Source organism: Caretta caretta, chromosome 14 (genome assembly GCF_965140235.1).
Source record: "Caretta caretta isolate rCarCar2 chromosome 14, rCarCar1.hap1, whole genome shotgun sequence".
NCBI lineage: Eukaryota > Metazoa > Chordata > Testudines > Cheloniidae > Caretta > Caretta caretta.
In genome coordinates this window covers 13,411,669-13,426,481 of record NC_134219.1, presented here as the reverse complement: position 1 = coordinate 13,426,481, position 14,813 = coordinate 13,411,669, and the positions used below count along the sequence as shown (strand labels likewise).

General features: G+C 40.3%; 1 protein-coding gene across 13 annotated transcripts in view; it reads left to right on the top strand.

Moving 5' to 3' along the window:
* The window catches only part of CACNA1G (calcium voltage-gated channel subunit alpha1 G), a 285,359-nt gene extending 271,058 nt beyond the window's left edge, over window positions 1-14,301 (top strand). For all 13 annotated transcript variants that reach the window (XM_075119254.1, XM_048817865.2, XM_075119253.1 and 10 more), the window contains 3 exons: window positions 677-866; window positions 4,865-5,034; window positions 9,510-14,301. In XM_075119254.1, the coding sequence (XP_074975355.1) occupies window positions 677-866; window positions 4,865-5,034; window positions 9,510-10,358 (1,209 nt within the window). In that variant the 3' untranslated portion in view covers window positions 10,359-14,301. The remainder of the gene's footprint in view (window positions 1-676; window positions 867-4,864; window positions 5,035-9,509) is intronic.
* The last annotated feature ends 512 nt before the right edge of the window (window positions 14,302-14,813 follow it).

The following is a 14,813-nucleotide window of genomic DNA, read 5'->3' as shown; positions in this document are numbered from 1 at the left end:
GAGAAAGCTTGGAAGAAGCCTGCACTAGCAGATGTGGGATAATCAGCCCCCCACATTAGGTCTTATCTATATCTCTAATAGAGACTGGTTTATGCCCTGAAGAATCAAATTTAATGTCCTGCCAAAAAAGTGTCATTAATAATTATTACTAGAAAAGGAAAGAAAAAGCAATAAAATGACAGTGGAAGTCAAAGCAGGGTACATCTTCTGTGAACTATATTGTTTCTCCATTCTTAGAAGAGGGGATGACTGTTACGTACTTACCTTTGCAAAAGTCTAACTGACTTGGGAGGGCACATATGGGAGGCTTGATTATCTTTTGATATGATCAGAGTTATGCAAAAAGCATGTGTGCATTGCTGGACCTTGAGGCATGATGCCTGTTTCAACTATTCCTGAAATAGTCATGGTTTATTACTGCACTGTTGCTTTCCTCTGTTTCCCAGTATTTTATTTGGTTCATTCTGTGTGATGGTTTAGTGACACTATAAAATTAGGGGAATAGCTTCCTAGTAGATCCATTTGTGCAAGTTTCATTTTGTTTCAGTCGACCTTGTACATATCGGCAATTTGCATGCACCATCATGCCCCATATTTATTGCAATGGCTGTTGCTAGGGGTCCCAGGTTCTCTGGGTCTTCCAACTCTGTGATGTTTTCTCTCTCTTCTTTCGTAGACTGATCACCTCTCCAAAGATGACACTCTGACACTGTCCCCGAGCAAGCACTTGCTGAGTGTGAGAAAGCCTTCTGTAGGTCGCACCCACTCTTTGCCAAATGACAGCTATATGTTCCAGCCTCCATACTCTGGCTCCTGTGCCAACTCCCAGGCTGAGAGGAACACATCTCATCAGAAATCGCGGTCAGGTACAAATCTCTCCACGCTGACCATATCAGGCCTGGGGGTTTCAAAGTGTAGCTACGGAACTACCTATGTTGCTACATATCATTTGTATCAAAGCTACCTATATAGCTATGTATCAGTTCTGATGGCAATTAGGTCTCTAGATGCCTAAAATGGCTTTGAAAAGCCCATCTATCAGATCTAGACTAACAAATTTGGCCAGTCTAGAATAAAAACTTCCTCCATCTGAACCTTACACCCATTTTAGAACCAAAACTTTTTAAAGGGTTCAGAAAAAAAGGAAGTGACTGGACTGCTGGGAGGGCAGGTGGTTGGCAGCAGTGGACCCGTCTTACATTCTACCCTCCTATCGCTGCCTTCAGGGGTCAGAATTCTTAAGAACTGTGGAAGCTCCAACTGTCTCACCCCAGCAAACTAAGACCCGTGAATGAAAATCCCAGCAGAAGTTATCTTTAGAGGAGTGTCTCCTCACTTCTTGTTTCTGAAATATTGTGACAGCCTGTCCTGCTGTCCAAATAACTGCTCTTCTTCTTAGGGCAGGGTGGCCCAATGGTCAGAGTCAGTAGGGCTGTCCTTAGATTTAGGGCAGCAAGGCCTAGCAGCCAGCGTCAATAGAACCCTCCTTCAGCACATGGCAATATGGCCTACCAGTCAGAGTTAATAGGACAGCCCTCCTGCACCAGGCAGTATGGCCTACTGGCCAAAAGGGAAGTAGGCCACCACTCAGGGGTAAGTTGGTGGCCAAGGTAGAGGAACCTGGGCCCTCCCTACTCCACCGGGTCCTAGCCCAGGGGCAGCGCGGATCCCACTGAAACATGCTGACTCTGTTCCTAGAACCACAACCGGATCAATGTCTGGTTCCCATGGGCTACTTCCAACTCTGTCTTCCTACTACGTAGGCTACAGGTCCTCTGGTTCTCCAGGGTATTCAGCAGGCGATGTTCCCAGTGGCTCCTTTTCCTCGTGGGCTTCCACTGATTTTACCTGGGTCTCAGTGTACATGGCCTCTGCGGTCTGGGGCTCCAACAGCTTCCGGACAGGAGCATGCAACACTCATCCTCTCTCCTCCCCAGACTGAGTTGAACTGCTCCCTCTTATAGTGTGGTTCCAGTTAGAGCATGCCCAGCAGGGAGAGGGGGTGAGGCTTCCTTAGTCCAAAGTACAGGGTTAACCCCTTCTGGCCCAGGGCAGGGCAAATATGTCTGGTCACAGACACATTCTCCCAAATGGATCCCCAATTCAGAACATTTTCAGGTTAGCTCACCCCTCCCTGTATTGACAGGGGCATGGTTCCTCCTGTGAGACTGAAGAGAGATAATGAATTCTATTCTTTAGAGAGAACAATAAACTGGAGTATTGGGGCAGTCTTTCCTTCTTCATAGCATATGAAGCAATGAATGTGGCCTAAGATTGACCAAAGCATTGGAGCAAAGCTGATATCTGTAATCAGTCTCCAAAGTGTTTACTGGGAGCTCATTACAAAGTAGTACACATTATCCCTGTTGTAAAACCAACCATGACATCAAAATGAAATCCAAAATAATGGTCATTCTTCCCTCAGGAGAATTTTGAAGTCCTTCTCTGTATGTTTCTCAGAGTCTCCAAGGAAGTACTAATAGGTTAAATGTGTCTTCTCTTGGGAGAGAAGCACAGTCTTGTGGCTAAACAGAGTGGGAGTCAGGAAATATGTAGTCTATTCTCAGCTCTGCCCCTAATACTTCATGTGGCCTTGAGCAAGTCACTTAACCTCTCTGTGCCTCAGATGCCTCTTTACAGAGGGAGCTTGTGAGACTTATTGTTTGTAATGCACTTTGAAATCCTGGGATGGAACACACCATGGGAATGCTAAGTTGTGTTATTGTGCAGTGACAAAACACTGACAGGCTGGTTTAGAGAAATAACCGGGTAGAATTTGTGTTTAAAATGTAAATTACAGTTCAAAGATGGGTTTTCCCATTCAAAGGTTGTTTGATGGAGGGGACTGGGTTGGACAGGAAGATAATTAAATTACCTCAATTAAAATATAGGGCCAGGTTTCCATAGACTGGTGCCACAAATTGCAGCTACAGTAGCATCTATCTGTGCAAAATGGGTAAGTGTATGTTTAAGGGACCCTTAGTGCAGGTATTTTCTTAGGTTTACATTTGCATTTTTTTCAGGTGCTACCCCTGGTCCGTATTGTCCATCAGGATTTCACTGTTGTTGTGATGGTCAATATTTTGGGGATGCAATTGGCAGAAATTCTTGTGTTGCACAGTAGGCTATGCAATACCTTCTGCTGGTCAGTTAATATAGTTCCCTTTAATTTATCTGCACCTGCTCTTAATAGACAACAGTTTGTAGGCTCTTGTCCTAGGTAAGGCAGAAAAGATTTTCCCGAGCATTACCATTTGCAAGCTTCTAACAGGGGCACAATTTCATACAGCTGTTCAGAATGATACAAGATTTGAACAGATTAGAAATGGGATGCTGAAATTTGCAGAGTAATAGGAATTCAAATGCACAGCTATAGTTTAACAGCAGAAATAAAATGTGGAGACAACAGAGCAAGATGAACCTGGGGTTGGAAAGAGGCATTGGCATAATATGAAAGACTTAGGGACAAATACTGTCCCTTTAAAGGATTCATTCACATCAATGGAAAGACTTGGGGTAAAATTTTAGCCAGTTAAAATCTATGGCAAAACTCCCTTTGACTTCAGTGGGACCAGGATTAGTGTCTGTGTAGCCCAAGGTCACTGAAACTTCCTTGGCTTTTAAAAAGATCCTCATGTTGCTATGGAGGGAGTTTTTGGTGCTGTGCATGTTACTGCTTAATCCAGGTATCTTTGTTCCTACGTTGAGCTAGCTTGCAAGCCACACCCGGGCTTCTTCCTAGTCCTTTGTTTACCTTGAACTTGCACTGTTCAGTTCCCATCTTGGTAAAATGAATAGCACTGGCTGACACCAGGAGAATCTGAGGAGCCTGTATTACTCCCTAGGGAATCCTGGATAAATAGTCCCATTTGGAAGTAGGGCAGATATTTAAGAAAAGCTCTTGCATGATTCTTCAAAGCCACGCTGGACCCTGAAGTTTGTGCTGGCCATTGATGCACTGTGTTTTGATCACTTGTTAAGTAGCTCAGATTAAACAGGGTATTGGAAGTAAGAGTGTTTAGGGTAAATGTGTTTCGGTTTTTTTTTCTGGCTATGATCATCTAGGGTTTAGAAGCTAAGAATGGTCTGACCTAGTCAGGATTTGGATTGGAGACCTCTGAGGAAAACCTGAGATGTTCCAAGAAATGATCCTAGCCATTCATCCTCCGTCTGAGTCAGCTCTCAGCCAGTGACCCAGCATGGGGGGGGGGGGCGGTCTGTACTGTTTTCAGATCAGAGAAAACTAATGTCCTATTCATAACCATGTTATAACCAATTAAATACCTTATGTTTTACATCTGCCTCGGTGTCCTGGCAAAATTCCCATTGCTTTAACTGGACAAAGTATTCTACACACCCTGTTCTGAGATGCTGTATAGTGTTGCTGGTACCCTTTAAATTGTTGCCCTATTCCATCTAAAAAGTGGCTGTATTTCAGCACTGAGTGAAGTGAACTCCTACCTGTTTCAGAGAGGGAGCCGTGTTAGTCTGTATCAGCAAAAAGAACGAGGGGTCCTTGTGGCACCTTAGAGACTAAAATTTATTTGGACATAAGCTTTCATGGGCTAAAACCCACTTCATCAGGTGCATGCAGTGGAAAATATAGTAGGAAGATATAGATACACAGAGAACATGAAACAATGGGTGTTGCCATGCCAACTATAATGAGACTAATCAATTAAGGTGAGCTATTATCAGCAGGAGAAAAAAAACTTTTGAAGTGATAATCAGGATGTTAAAAAGTATTCATTGTGCAATGCCTGTCTGGTCCAATGGGAGAGTTTTCACTGAAAGGTTATTAAGCTATGGGAGATATCTACAGATGAATGTGTGTCACATTCCTGTTTCCTGTCCCTTTCTCAAGGTTCAACAGCCTCCGTGCAGTCGCAGCCTGCTGACACCAGTTCTCTCCTGCAAATCCCAAAAGATCATTTCCACCACCTAAGACCACATGGCAATTTGGACTGGGAAAGTAAATCCAAGATCCCCCCAACTGTGCATTCTCCCTCTGCAGAAAGATTACTTCGCAGGCAGGTAAGCAGAGCTGTGACTGTGAACCTGCTGTAGTTCAAGACTGGTGGCTTACTAAGTTAACTGATGGGTTACTAACCTTTATATCGCAATTTCATGAGCTCTGTAACCCTCATTTAGGAATAATCCCAAAAAGATTGGTTGATTTTTTTTTTGAAGAGAAACCCATTCAGTGTTCTCTAAAGAGCCACATGATGGCTTACAACTCCTTTGGCAATAGGCCTAAACGTTCTCCATTTGATTAATACTTTGTCCTTCCTAGCATTTTCATTGATATAGCCAAATGTTCCTTAGGGGTCAGTGGAGTTCACTGAACTAGTTCCGAACCGCTACGCAATGCTGTCCCCAACATTTGAGAGTGCACAGTGATTGCAGATAACTCTCCCCAATCAACTCTATGACTGCTGTAATTTCCTCTCATAGGGAAGAGCTATCGCTTTTGACAAGGAAAAGTGTGTTTTGCTTTAAGGAAGCCAGACCTTTTATGTCTGAACAAGCAGAAGTGGGAAATGTACCTTTTCTAGAGCAGGGATACGAAGTTGAGCTACTTTTGTTTTTACCTAAACTAAGAGTATTTTCCTTATTAGATGGGGGGGGGCAATTCAAATGTGCCTAAGTGATTTAGGAGCCCAAAGCTCCATCTGCACTACAAGAGAGGGGTGTGATTGCCCTGCTCGTGTACACATAGTCGTGCTAGCCCAAGTATAAATAGCAAGGTAGCCGTGGTAGGATGATTAGCAGCAGTGGAGGCGTGGCTGAGCCATGCAGAATACAAATCCACCTGCAACCAACGGGTATGGAATGCCTCCGCTGCCGCGACCCATGCTGCCGTGGCCACTAGTGCAAGCTCAATTTATACTCGTGCAAGCTCAATGAGAGCCAGCGGGAGTATGTGCACGTGAGCAGGGGAATCCCACCCCAGCTTGGAGTGTAGATGTGGCCGATGCTGAAACTCAATGAGACAGACACTGAAGTGCTGAGTCACTTTTGAAAATGGGCCTGAGGCTCCTAAGTCATTTAAGAACTTTCGGAAAATTTGCCTTTAGTTTAATTTCTTCTGTTTTCTAACAAATGTATGCCTATTGGGTTTTGAGGACACTTATTCTTGGCCGCATATCAGTTGTCTAATTGCCAATGATATAGGCCCTGATTCAGCCAAGTACTTAAACATGTGCTTAACTTTAAGCATATGTTTAAGTCTGTACCTGTTCAGTAAAACACGTAAGCATAAGCTTAACTCTCACATTATAAAATTAAATATTAAATACATGTTAAAAGTGTTTTGCTGAATCAGAGCCATATATTTGGCTAATTTTGTAGCTCATCTTTACCCAATAGTTAGTTTCCTGTGTCTGATTTTTTTATATATATATAGAGAGAGAGAGAGAGTGTGTGTGTAAATAAATAAAATGCAGAGTGGATCATTTTTATTTTTCCCCAAATAACGTATTACTTGAATAAAATATATCCTCATTTATTCAAATGATCTTCCCTTTTTACACTGAGAAAATAAGACAGTTAATTTATTGAGCCCTAAAAATGAATCTGAGGCACTAAGGTTAGCAGTTACATTAATCTGTAATATTAAACTGACAAGTTAAATTCCCAATGTGTATTAGACTGCACCAGGCCAGCCAGGCAGCCCAGTCGACACTAATGGGGAAACTAATTGATTTAATGTTTCCAGTTCATGAATATTCTCCCTCAGCTTCTGATGGGTAACAGCTCCAACCTTTTGGCTGGCATTTCTAATATAAATTACCATGTTAGCCATCTTCTTTAACTCCATTTTCTTCACATTTTCCATAGTGGTTACTGCTGAATAAGACTACAGGATAATTCTTAATAGAATGTTGGTTTGCACTTCAAGAGCAAGAACCGCAGCTGCTATAAATCAGCATGGCTCAATTGATTTCAAGAGCTATGCCAATTTACACCAGCTGAGGATCAGGCCTTAATGCCTTAAATTTAACACTCAGAACTCCAGGTAAAACCAGTGGGAGATGCAAACATGTGCGAGCGTGTAATCTGACCCAGAATGTTCCCAATAGTCTATCCTCTGTCACAACATGTGGGATTTTCAAAAGGGTTGAGAATTGGCCTAATCTGCTCCCATTGAAATCAATGGGAAGTCTACCATTCTCTTCAATGGGAACACAGACCAGAGTACGCCTACGTTGCAGCAAAAGGTGTACTTAACTCGGACCAGCTAATTCAGGTTAAAATATCAGTGAAGAAATGGCAGCTTGGCTTTTAACTCAGGTTAGCAGCTTGAGTTTAACTCCAGGCTGTCAAATAAACATTGCAGTCAATCATTTAAGCACATTAATACAGAATTTCTAATTTGTGGTCCAAATAAGAGAGGTGAGCATGCAAACTCTATCAAGATTCCAGATACATATTAGTAATATAAACACACACAAATATTTGTGTGTGAGAACATATACCCCACGAACGTATTTTTATATTATTATGTATATGTGTGCATATATATATTTGTGTATGTAAACTTTCCTGCAAATACTTGCACATGCTTAATTTGAAGTATAGGGGAAGACTTATTAAACTCAAAGGGTCGGCTCATGCTTACATCTTTGCGGGGGGGGTGGGGGTGTTGCATAAACCTTTGGAGGATCAGGGTCACTATTCCCTCTAAGCTGTGCATGCGCACACAGATCCTAAACCCCGCGCACACAGTGAAATACCCCGCGCACACAAAAATTTGCACAGGAGCACAACAATTTGCACAGAAGAAATTTTTTGCATACACGGCCTGTCAAAAATTAGAGGGAACATTGATCAGGGTGTGTGTATGTCCTGTAGTCTATGGGAGTTTTTCCCAGAAAAAAAATGAACTGGTTGATATTTATGGACTAGTTCATAAACTTTCATTTTAAAAAAGTAATTTTGAGCTGCTAGATGACAAAAGTGTTATTACAATTAATAGCCCATCTCTTCATCCTGGTATATTAAAGTGGGGCCACCTGCATTTTTTTTTCAAATATTGTAAAGAGGAAAATAAGCAATCTCCCCAAGATGAGACATTTGCATGAAGAGCTATTAAAATGACGTATAAATCCTTTAGCATAGGGGCACATAGCACTATGGAACACAATGACTGCTGAAAATGGGGAGGTAAAACTGCCATGTAAAGGTGCTGTTCAGAGCCAATTTGCAGCTATGGGGAAAATAAGCCTGTATCTGACTCCAAACAGTGTAGGCAAAACGTCCCTTGAGGAGCCTGAACTCACGCTTATAATAGGTGGAAATAATTACGGATGCATCACTCTAGAGGTATCCATTTCACTTTAATAAAAATCATATTACCAACAAGAATTTTCAAGTAATTCTATATCACATAAAGGTATTCAATACCAGACAATTATTTGAGATTTGGGGACACTTAGCATTTTTAGGATCAAGGATTGGGCCCATATTTATTTAGCACCAACAATGTCTTCAGCCACATAATAAAAAGTCTTTGCCCTGAAGATCTTATATAAAATTTCCCCCCTCCCTTCTTCAGTCTCAAGTGGGTTTTGACCATTGGTGTGTGAGTGCTAAAAGCATGTGCCTTGCCAGCTTGAGCGAGAGCAGTGGCTGGCAGTAGTAACTGACTGCGTTCTTACTCAAACCAGTCCCTAGATAGGGCCAAAGATATGCACTGTTCTAGTACTGTTTAGATTTGCATGCAAAAAAAGATGAATGCATAGAGGATAGGGCACACTGGGAATGCAGAGGTAGGATAACTAAGCCCAGATACGGCAAACGCAGATGGGTATGCTGGGGGTAGCTCTATTGGACTCTGACTACACACGTGAGTATAGGCTGGCAGGAGTAGGGCTTAGTGGGTGAGCGGGGGTGTTTATATTTCATTAACAGTGTTCCAAACTCCCTTTTTTTAGGACTTCAGCTCATTGCCCAGCAAAGCACTTGAGCACAAAGTTAACTTCAAGCATATGTGTAATCCCATTGATTTTAGCAGGACAATTTGTGTGCTTAAAGTAAACCCTGATCCAGTGCCTAATGAAGTCCATGGAAGACCTCCCATTGACTTCCATGAGCTTTGAATTAACCCCTTCCTCATTTGCAGAAGTAAAAATAAAGCCAAATCCTGGAAAAAGTTTTGATGAGTTTTTTTTTGTTTGGATTATCTAATCCTATATACTTTAGAGATACAACCTGAGAGCTGATATTCTTAAAGCATTAAAGTCCAAATTCTACTCTAACTTGTACTGGTGTAACCCCAGAGTAACTCCAATGAAGTCATGGAGTTACTATAATATCTATTCTATGTTAGAATATAGGAGTCATTGGATTTTCTCTGCATTTGTGTTAGTGTTTTTTCAAAGCAGAGTTAGGCCCCAGGCATGACAACCTGCCTTGTTAATTTTGTGCCTGCCTTGTACTAACCTTTGTTTGGTGTGTCTCTCTTTATCTGACAACCTCCTCCCCAATTCCGTGGCACTCTGCTACAGGTGGCAATAAGGAATGACTCCTTGGACATGTATTGCTCTGAAAGCAAAGACAATTTGCATGCTGAGGTGAATGAACTCTCTGATACAAATGTGGCAGCTGTATCCACAGAGACCCCATCAGAAGCAAGCGAATCGGCCTGCTGGGGCCGATCAAGTGTTCGCACTCAGCATTCCCACAATTGGTATAATATATCCAAGCACACACCAGCTTCGTGTGCATGTACAGGCTCATATCAAGAGACACTTAGAGACTCTATGGACCAAGAAGTATCTGAAATAAACAGCTCTTTGGAGCCTTTCGCTTCAGGAACTTGTACAGCCTTGAGTGCCTGTTCAGTGGTTCCACCTCTAAGTCCTAAGAGGAACCTAGGCAATAGCAGCAATGTTACTTTGAAGGACTTGAAGAAATACTACAGTGTAGATACCCAGGGTCTTCTCAGAAAACCACCATCTTGGTTAGATGATCAAAGGAGACATTCCATAGAAATTTGTTCCATGCAAAACAGCCCTCAGCACCATTCCACATCTAGCTCTTCTGGCTTCATAAGTCAGGTCTTAAGTGAAATGGAAGGCTTGCAAGGAGCACGGCAGAAGAAAAAACTGAGCCCCCCGTGTATATCTATAGATCCACCAGATGGACAAAGTTTGTTACCTAGAGGATCTCATGGTATTTCACCTCCCAGTGCAGACATTTGCCTGCGAAGGCGTGCTCCATCTTGTGATTCCAAGGACTCAATGGATATAGGAGATTCGCTGCTTCCAGACAGTATGTCAACATCTCCTACCCCAAAGACAGACTTGTTGACACTTCCTAGTTTTTCCTTTGATCAAACAGAAATGGACCCCTGAATTATATTTCTGTTGGTGCCAAATATTTTCTTCTTTTCGTGTAATAAAAAAAAGTACAAATTAAAAACTAACAAAAAACCCTCTGTATTCTCAAATGGCACTGGGTAAAAATTTCCAAAGAAAGTTGAAAGAACCAGCTGGTTAAAGAGTGGTTAACCTATATCATGCTTACTTAAGCATATGTTCTGCTTAGGTAAAAGCAATACATTGTGCAGAATATATATGTATATTATATTTTATTAAATTAATTGACTCTAGTATTGCGGGATGTAGTACATTTTGTGACTAAAATCTTGTTTAATTTTCTTCTATTTTATGTATCTCAGAATATTTCTGAGATAAGGTTTGGGTTTTATGGACATTTTAACATAAAAATACATATTTAATCCTTTTTTGTTTTGTTTTGGTTTGGTTTGGTTTTTTTGCAAAGCACAGGGTAGAGCCAATTAGTGCATTACAGAGGAAATATATCCCACAGTCAACAAGGAAGGAGAATAATTTTGAACTGTAATGTAACCTCCCCCCTTTAAACTTAATAACTTTCTGTGGGAGATAGTCATTTGAATATTTTACAACTGCAATGGAATTTTTTTAATAATCGAATAATTTTCCAAACTCAAGTTAAATCACCCATCAGAGTCAAAGCACGTGCACTAGACCGGGAATGTACAGTATGTTGACAGATGCACGAAGATTTCTAATGCAAAGAGAATTTAACTGCATACTAGCGTGACACAATATTGGTTTATAAAAAGGTATTAAATATATTGCCACTGAGGACAATGGTGGTTCTTAAAAACTTGTCAATGGATGGATGCAGTTTTCAAAAGCACCCAAGTGATTTAGACACCTAATCCCGTGGGCACTTTTTAAAATTTTACCCAATATCTTTAGATACGTAGAACCCAGTCCCGAGCTCTCGTGTCAGCAGTTTTACACTAGTCTAAGTCCACTGAGTTCAGTGGAGTTACTCCTACTTGCACCTGTGAGAGAGGAGAATCAAACCCGTAAGTAAGATCTGCAGTTAGCTAAACTCCATATAGCCCTGATTCAGGAAAGCGTTTAAACATGTTCTTATGACTATCCCTGTCCAGCAAAGCACTTAAACCTAGAGTTTTCAAATTATTTAGGAATTGTTGCACTGCAACACCTAACTGATTTAAGAGCCTACATTTCATTTTAAAAGTGATTTAGGCACTTAGGAGCTAACTACTACCAACTGCCCAGGGGAATTTGGCTCCTAAGTGCCCAAACTGCTTTTAAAATTAGGTGTCAGCTCCTAAATCAGTTAGGCATTGCAATGCTGTGCATTTAAAAATCTGGGCCTGAAGCATGAGCTTAATTTTAAGCATGTATTTGTCTCATTTAAGTCAATAGGATTTAGGTGCTTAAAGATAAGCATATGCTCACATGCTTTCCTGAATAAGAATGCTTTGCAAAATCAGAGCCTAGCTGAAGGTCATTACCAAAAGGAGTAGGGAAACCTGCAGTACAACCACTATTTATCTTAAGTAAAACAGGGAAGTTTTTCAGTGCCACAACTGGGAGCTAATTTGTAAGGCCCTAGTTTCAATTTACTTCCAAGCTGGAAAGGCTTTAACCAGAAATTCTTTCCAATTGTGGTATGAGAAGAAATTAAGATAGAATTTTTACCAAATGTTTATAACATGTTCTTAATGTCAGTCATCTCCAAAATTCATGGGCTAAAGTCTGTGCTAACACCCCGTGCAAATCTCTGTTTGTAAAATCGAAGTCAGAGAGAGAACGCAGAATATAAAGCACTGCAGAATTTGGCCCAATAGACCTAATCCTGCTCTCAGCTACTCCAGTGTGAATCTGAAGTGAACTTCATTGAGCCTCAGTAGAGTCGACTTCAGATTGAGGCTCCTTAAAAGACAAATCCACACTTAATTTCAAGCATCGGGAGTAGTCCCAGTTAAATTTATGAGACTACTAACATGCTTAAAGTCAAGCACATGCAGAAGTCTTTACAGGACTTTGCAGATTTAGCCTTACACCAATGTAATTAAGAGAAGGATTTGAGGTACTTTAATTCAAGATGACTAGTTCTCTCATTCAGGAGATCAAAATCCTTTGAGCACCACTGATTTTTTTCAAACTCCTAGGAGACCTTGGTTCCAAGCCCTTTGGTGGGCTCAGAGATTCTCCCAGTGTTCCTTTTTGTATAGAGATTAGTGTCAAATAAATATAGACAAGGAAGATGCCCTATATTTAATAGATCTATATGAAGATTTAAGTTACTTTTATTTTCATTTGAGGAAGTTTACTTTACTAAACAATCACCATAGATTTTGCAAATCTTGTACAAAACCCAGGGATTATACAGCAGGAAGTAATCAGTTTATTTTAAAGATTAACATTCTCTACTGTTTCTTCCAAATAGATTATTTCTTGGCTAGAATGGTGGGCTTTTTTTTTTTTATCCTGCTCGAGAGTCCTAATGGGTGCCCTCAAATAAAGCATTCTCTCTCATAATCCGAGTCCGAATCCAAAACTAAACCCAATTAAAGCAATTGTTACAAACAAACCTTTCATTAGTGCTTCATCCTGATCCCATTTAAGGAAATAATAAAATTACAGTGCATTAAGCCTGAGAAATATTCTTAATCCCTTTTTTGGTTTTACACTCTTAATGAGCTTTAAACTTTCCTTTTGAGCATACCAAACAACCCAGCAAAATGGTTGGTCCACGAAAATTACTGTACCCAAATTTGCTAAATGACTAGCAATGTGTTTCTGTAGCTGGAGTGGAGCTGCATAATAAGAGGTCTACACAACACAGTACCTTCCTTGTGATATAACATGCAATATGTTAGCATGAAATCATGGTGCAAGAAGGTGAGGTAATGTCAATCCATGCTCACAGCTCCAACTGTAACAGGAAGCCTAACAACTGTTTAACTTAAAAACTGTTCCATTTTCAGTACTCGGGGTTTTGCCTACTGACAAGGGTTGTGTGAATAACAATAAAACAAAGTTTACATCATACATTCATGTTCAATAAAGACAAATCAGTAGAAACATACTGTACGAAGATGCATTCAGGAAAAAAATGCATGTAAAAGCATTTGTTTTCTAACTGATAAGAGTTTTTTTTCTAGCTGCCCTTTTGAAAAACAAATATATGTACTACAGAGTGTGCAATAATCTTAAAATAATTTTAAATACCTTTGGGGGGTTTTATAGAAGTTGACTTTTTTTAAATAAAAATCTACAAAATCCAGAGGAATTCTGTAGAATGGTTATGTTGATTGAATTTTTATATTTTTGTAGAAATCTGTAGAGAAATTGTTAAAAGTGTGCATAGCATCTTGGAAAGAGAAGCAGCTATGTCTAATATTTTCTTTTACTAAATTTGGGGCCAGACCTAGTGTATTCCAAGATTTATAACCTAGTTCCAAAGACCGCATAAAGGTAATGGTTAGAAGTGAGTAGCTAAGCTAAAGTTCTAGGATATTGCAGTGCTACACTGTTAAAGAACTGTACTGGTATAAACCATGTCCACCCTGAGAAATCAGCCAGCTCTGACGCTAATACACAGTAACATGGCGCTCCAGTTCATTCGAAGCACACCAGCACTTTAATATTGTGGATTTACTGTAAACAGATGGAAATAGAATATTCTGCCATTACCAGTCTTATGTATGAGAGGAAAAGAGATGGTGATCATGTCTGGAAAAATGTAAATTCCATAGTTGCAGCCGTTGCACATAACTATTCATAGACAGAGTACAGGTTATTTAAACTGTAGATAATTTGGAGGGGGGGACACACACTGTTTTTGGCTTCTATAGATTGCACTCGACACAAGGTTTGGTGTAAGGCACAAAGAAATAAAAAAGATGTATTGTTGTAAATTAGGCTATGCCCTGGTCCCCCTTTTCTGCCCCCATGACTATAATAATCCATGTACACTATTACACGAGATGACTAGAGTAGGCACAGTACCATTGCAATGTCCGTAACAATCTAGCATATATGATAGAACTTTGTATTTAATACTTAATATATTGTTATACTGTATCAGGTATATAGACCAAAAACTCGGTCTTTGATCAGGGCAACAAAAGATGGTATTAAAGGGGAAAATTGGGTTAAAATGTTCTTTTAAAAAAAAAAAGAGTGTAAATCTTTACAAATGACAAAAAAAATGTCCTATTAAAAGCTTTTGAAAAGAAAAATGCGCACTTCACTTCTTTTGCTGTTGACGATGCTAATCTATTTATCGTTCAGGCTGCTCAGATCTTTGGTCTGCCCAAGTTCTAATTGTAAACATGACGGAGGGGACATTGTATAACTCAGCTGAAACAGACTGGCAGGGTTAAAGGATGGTTAGCAAATGTCAAGCCTTTGTGAAGTGACTGGCATTACACCAAAGATGAGTTTGGCCCAGCGTGTTACCAGGTGTGTGTTGCTTTGCTATAAACAAGGTAG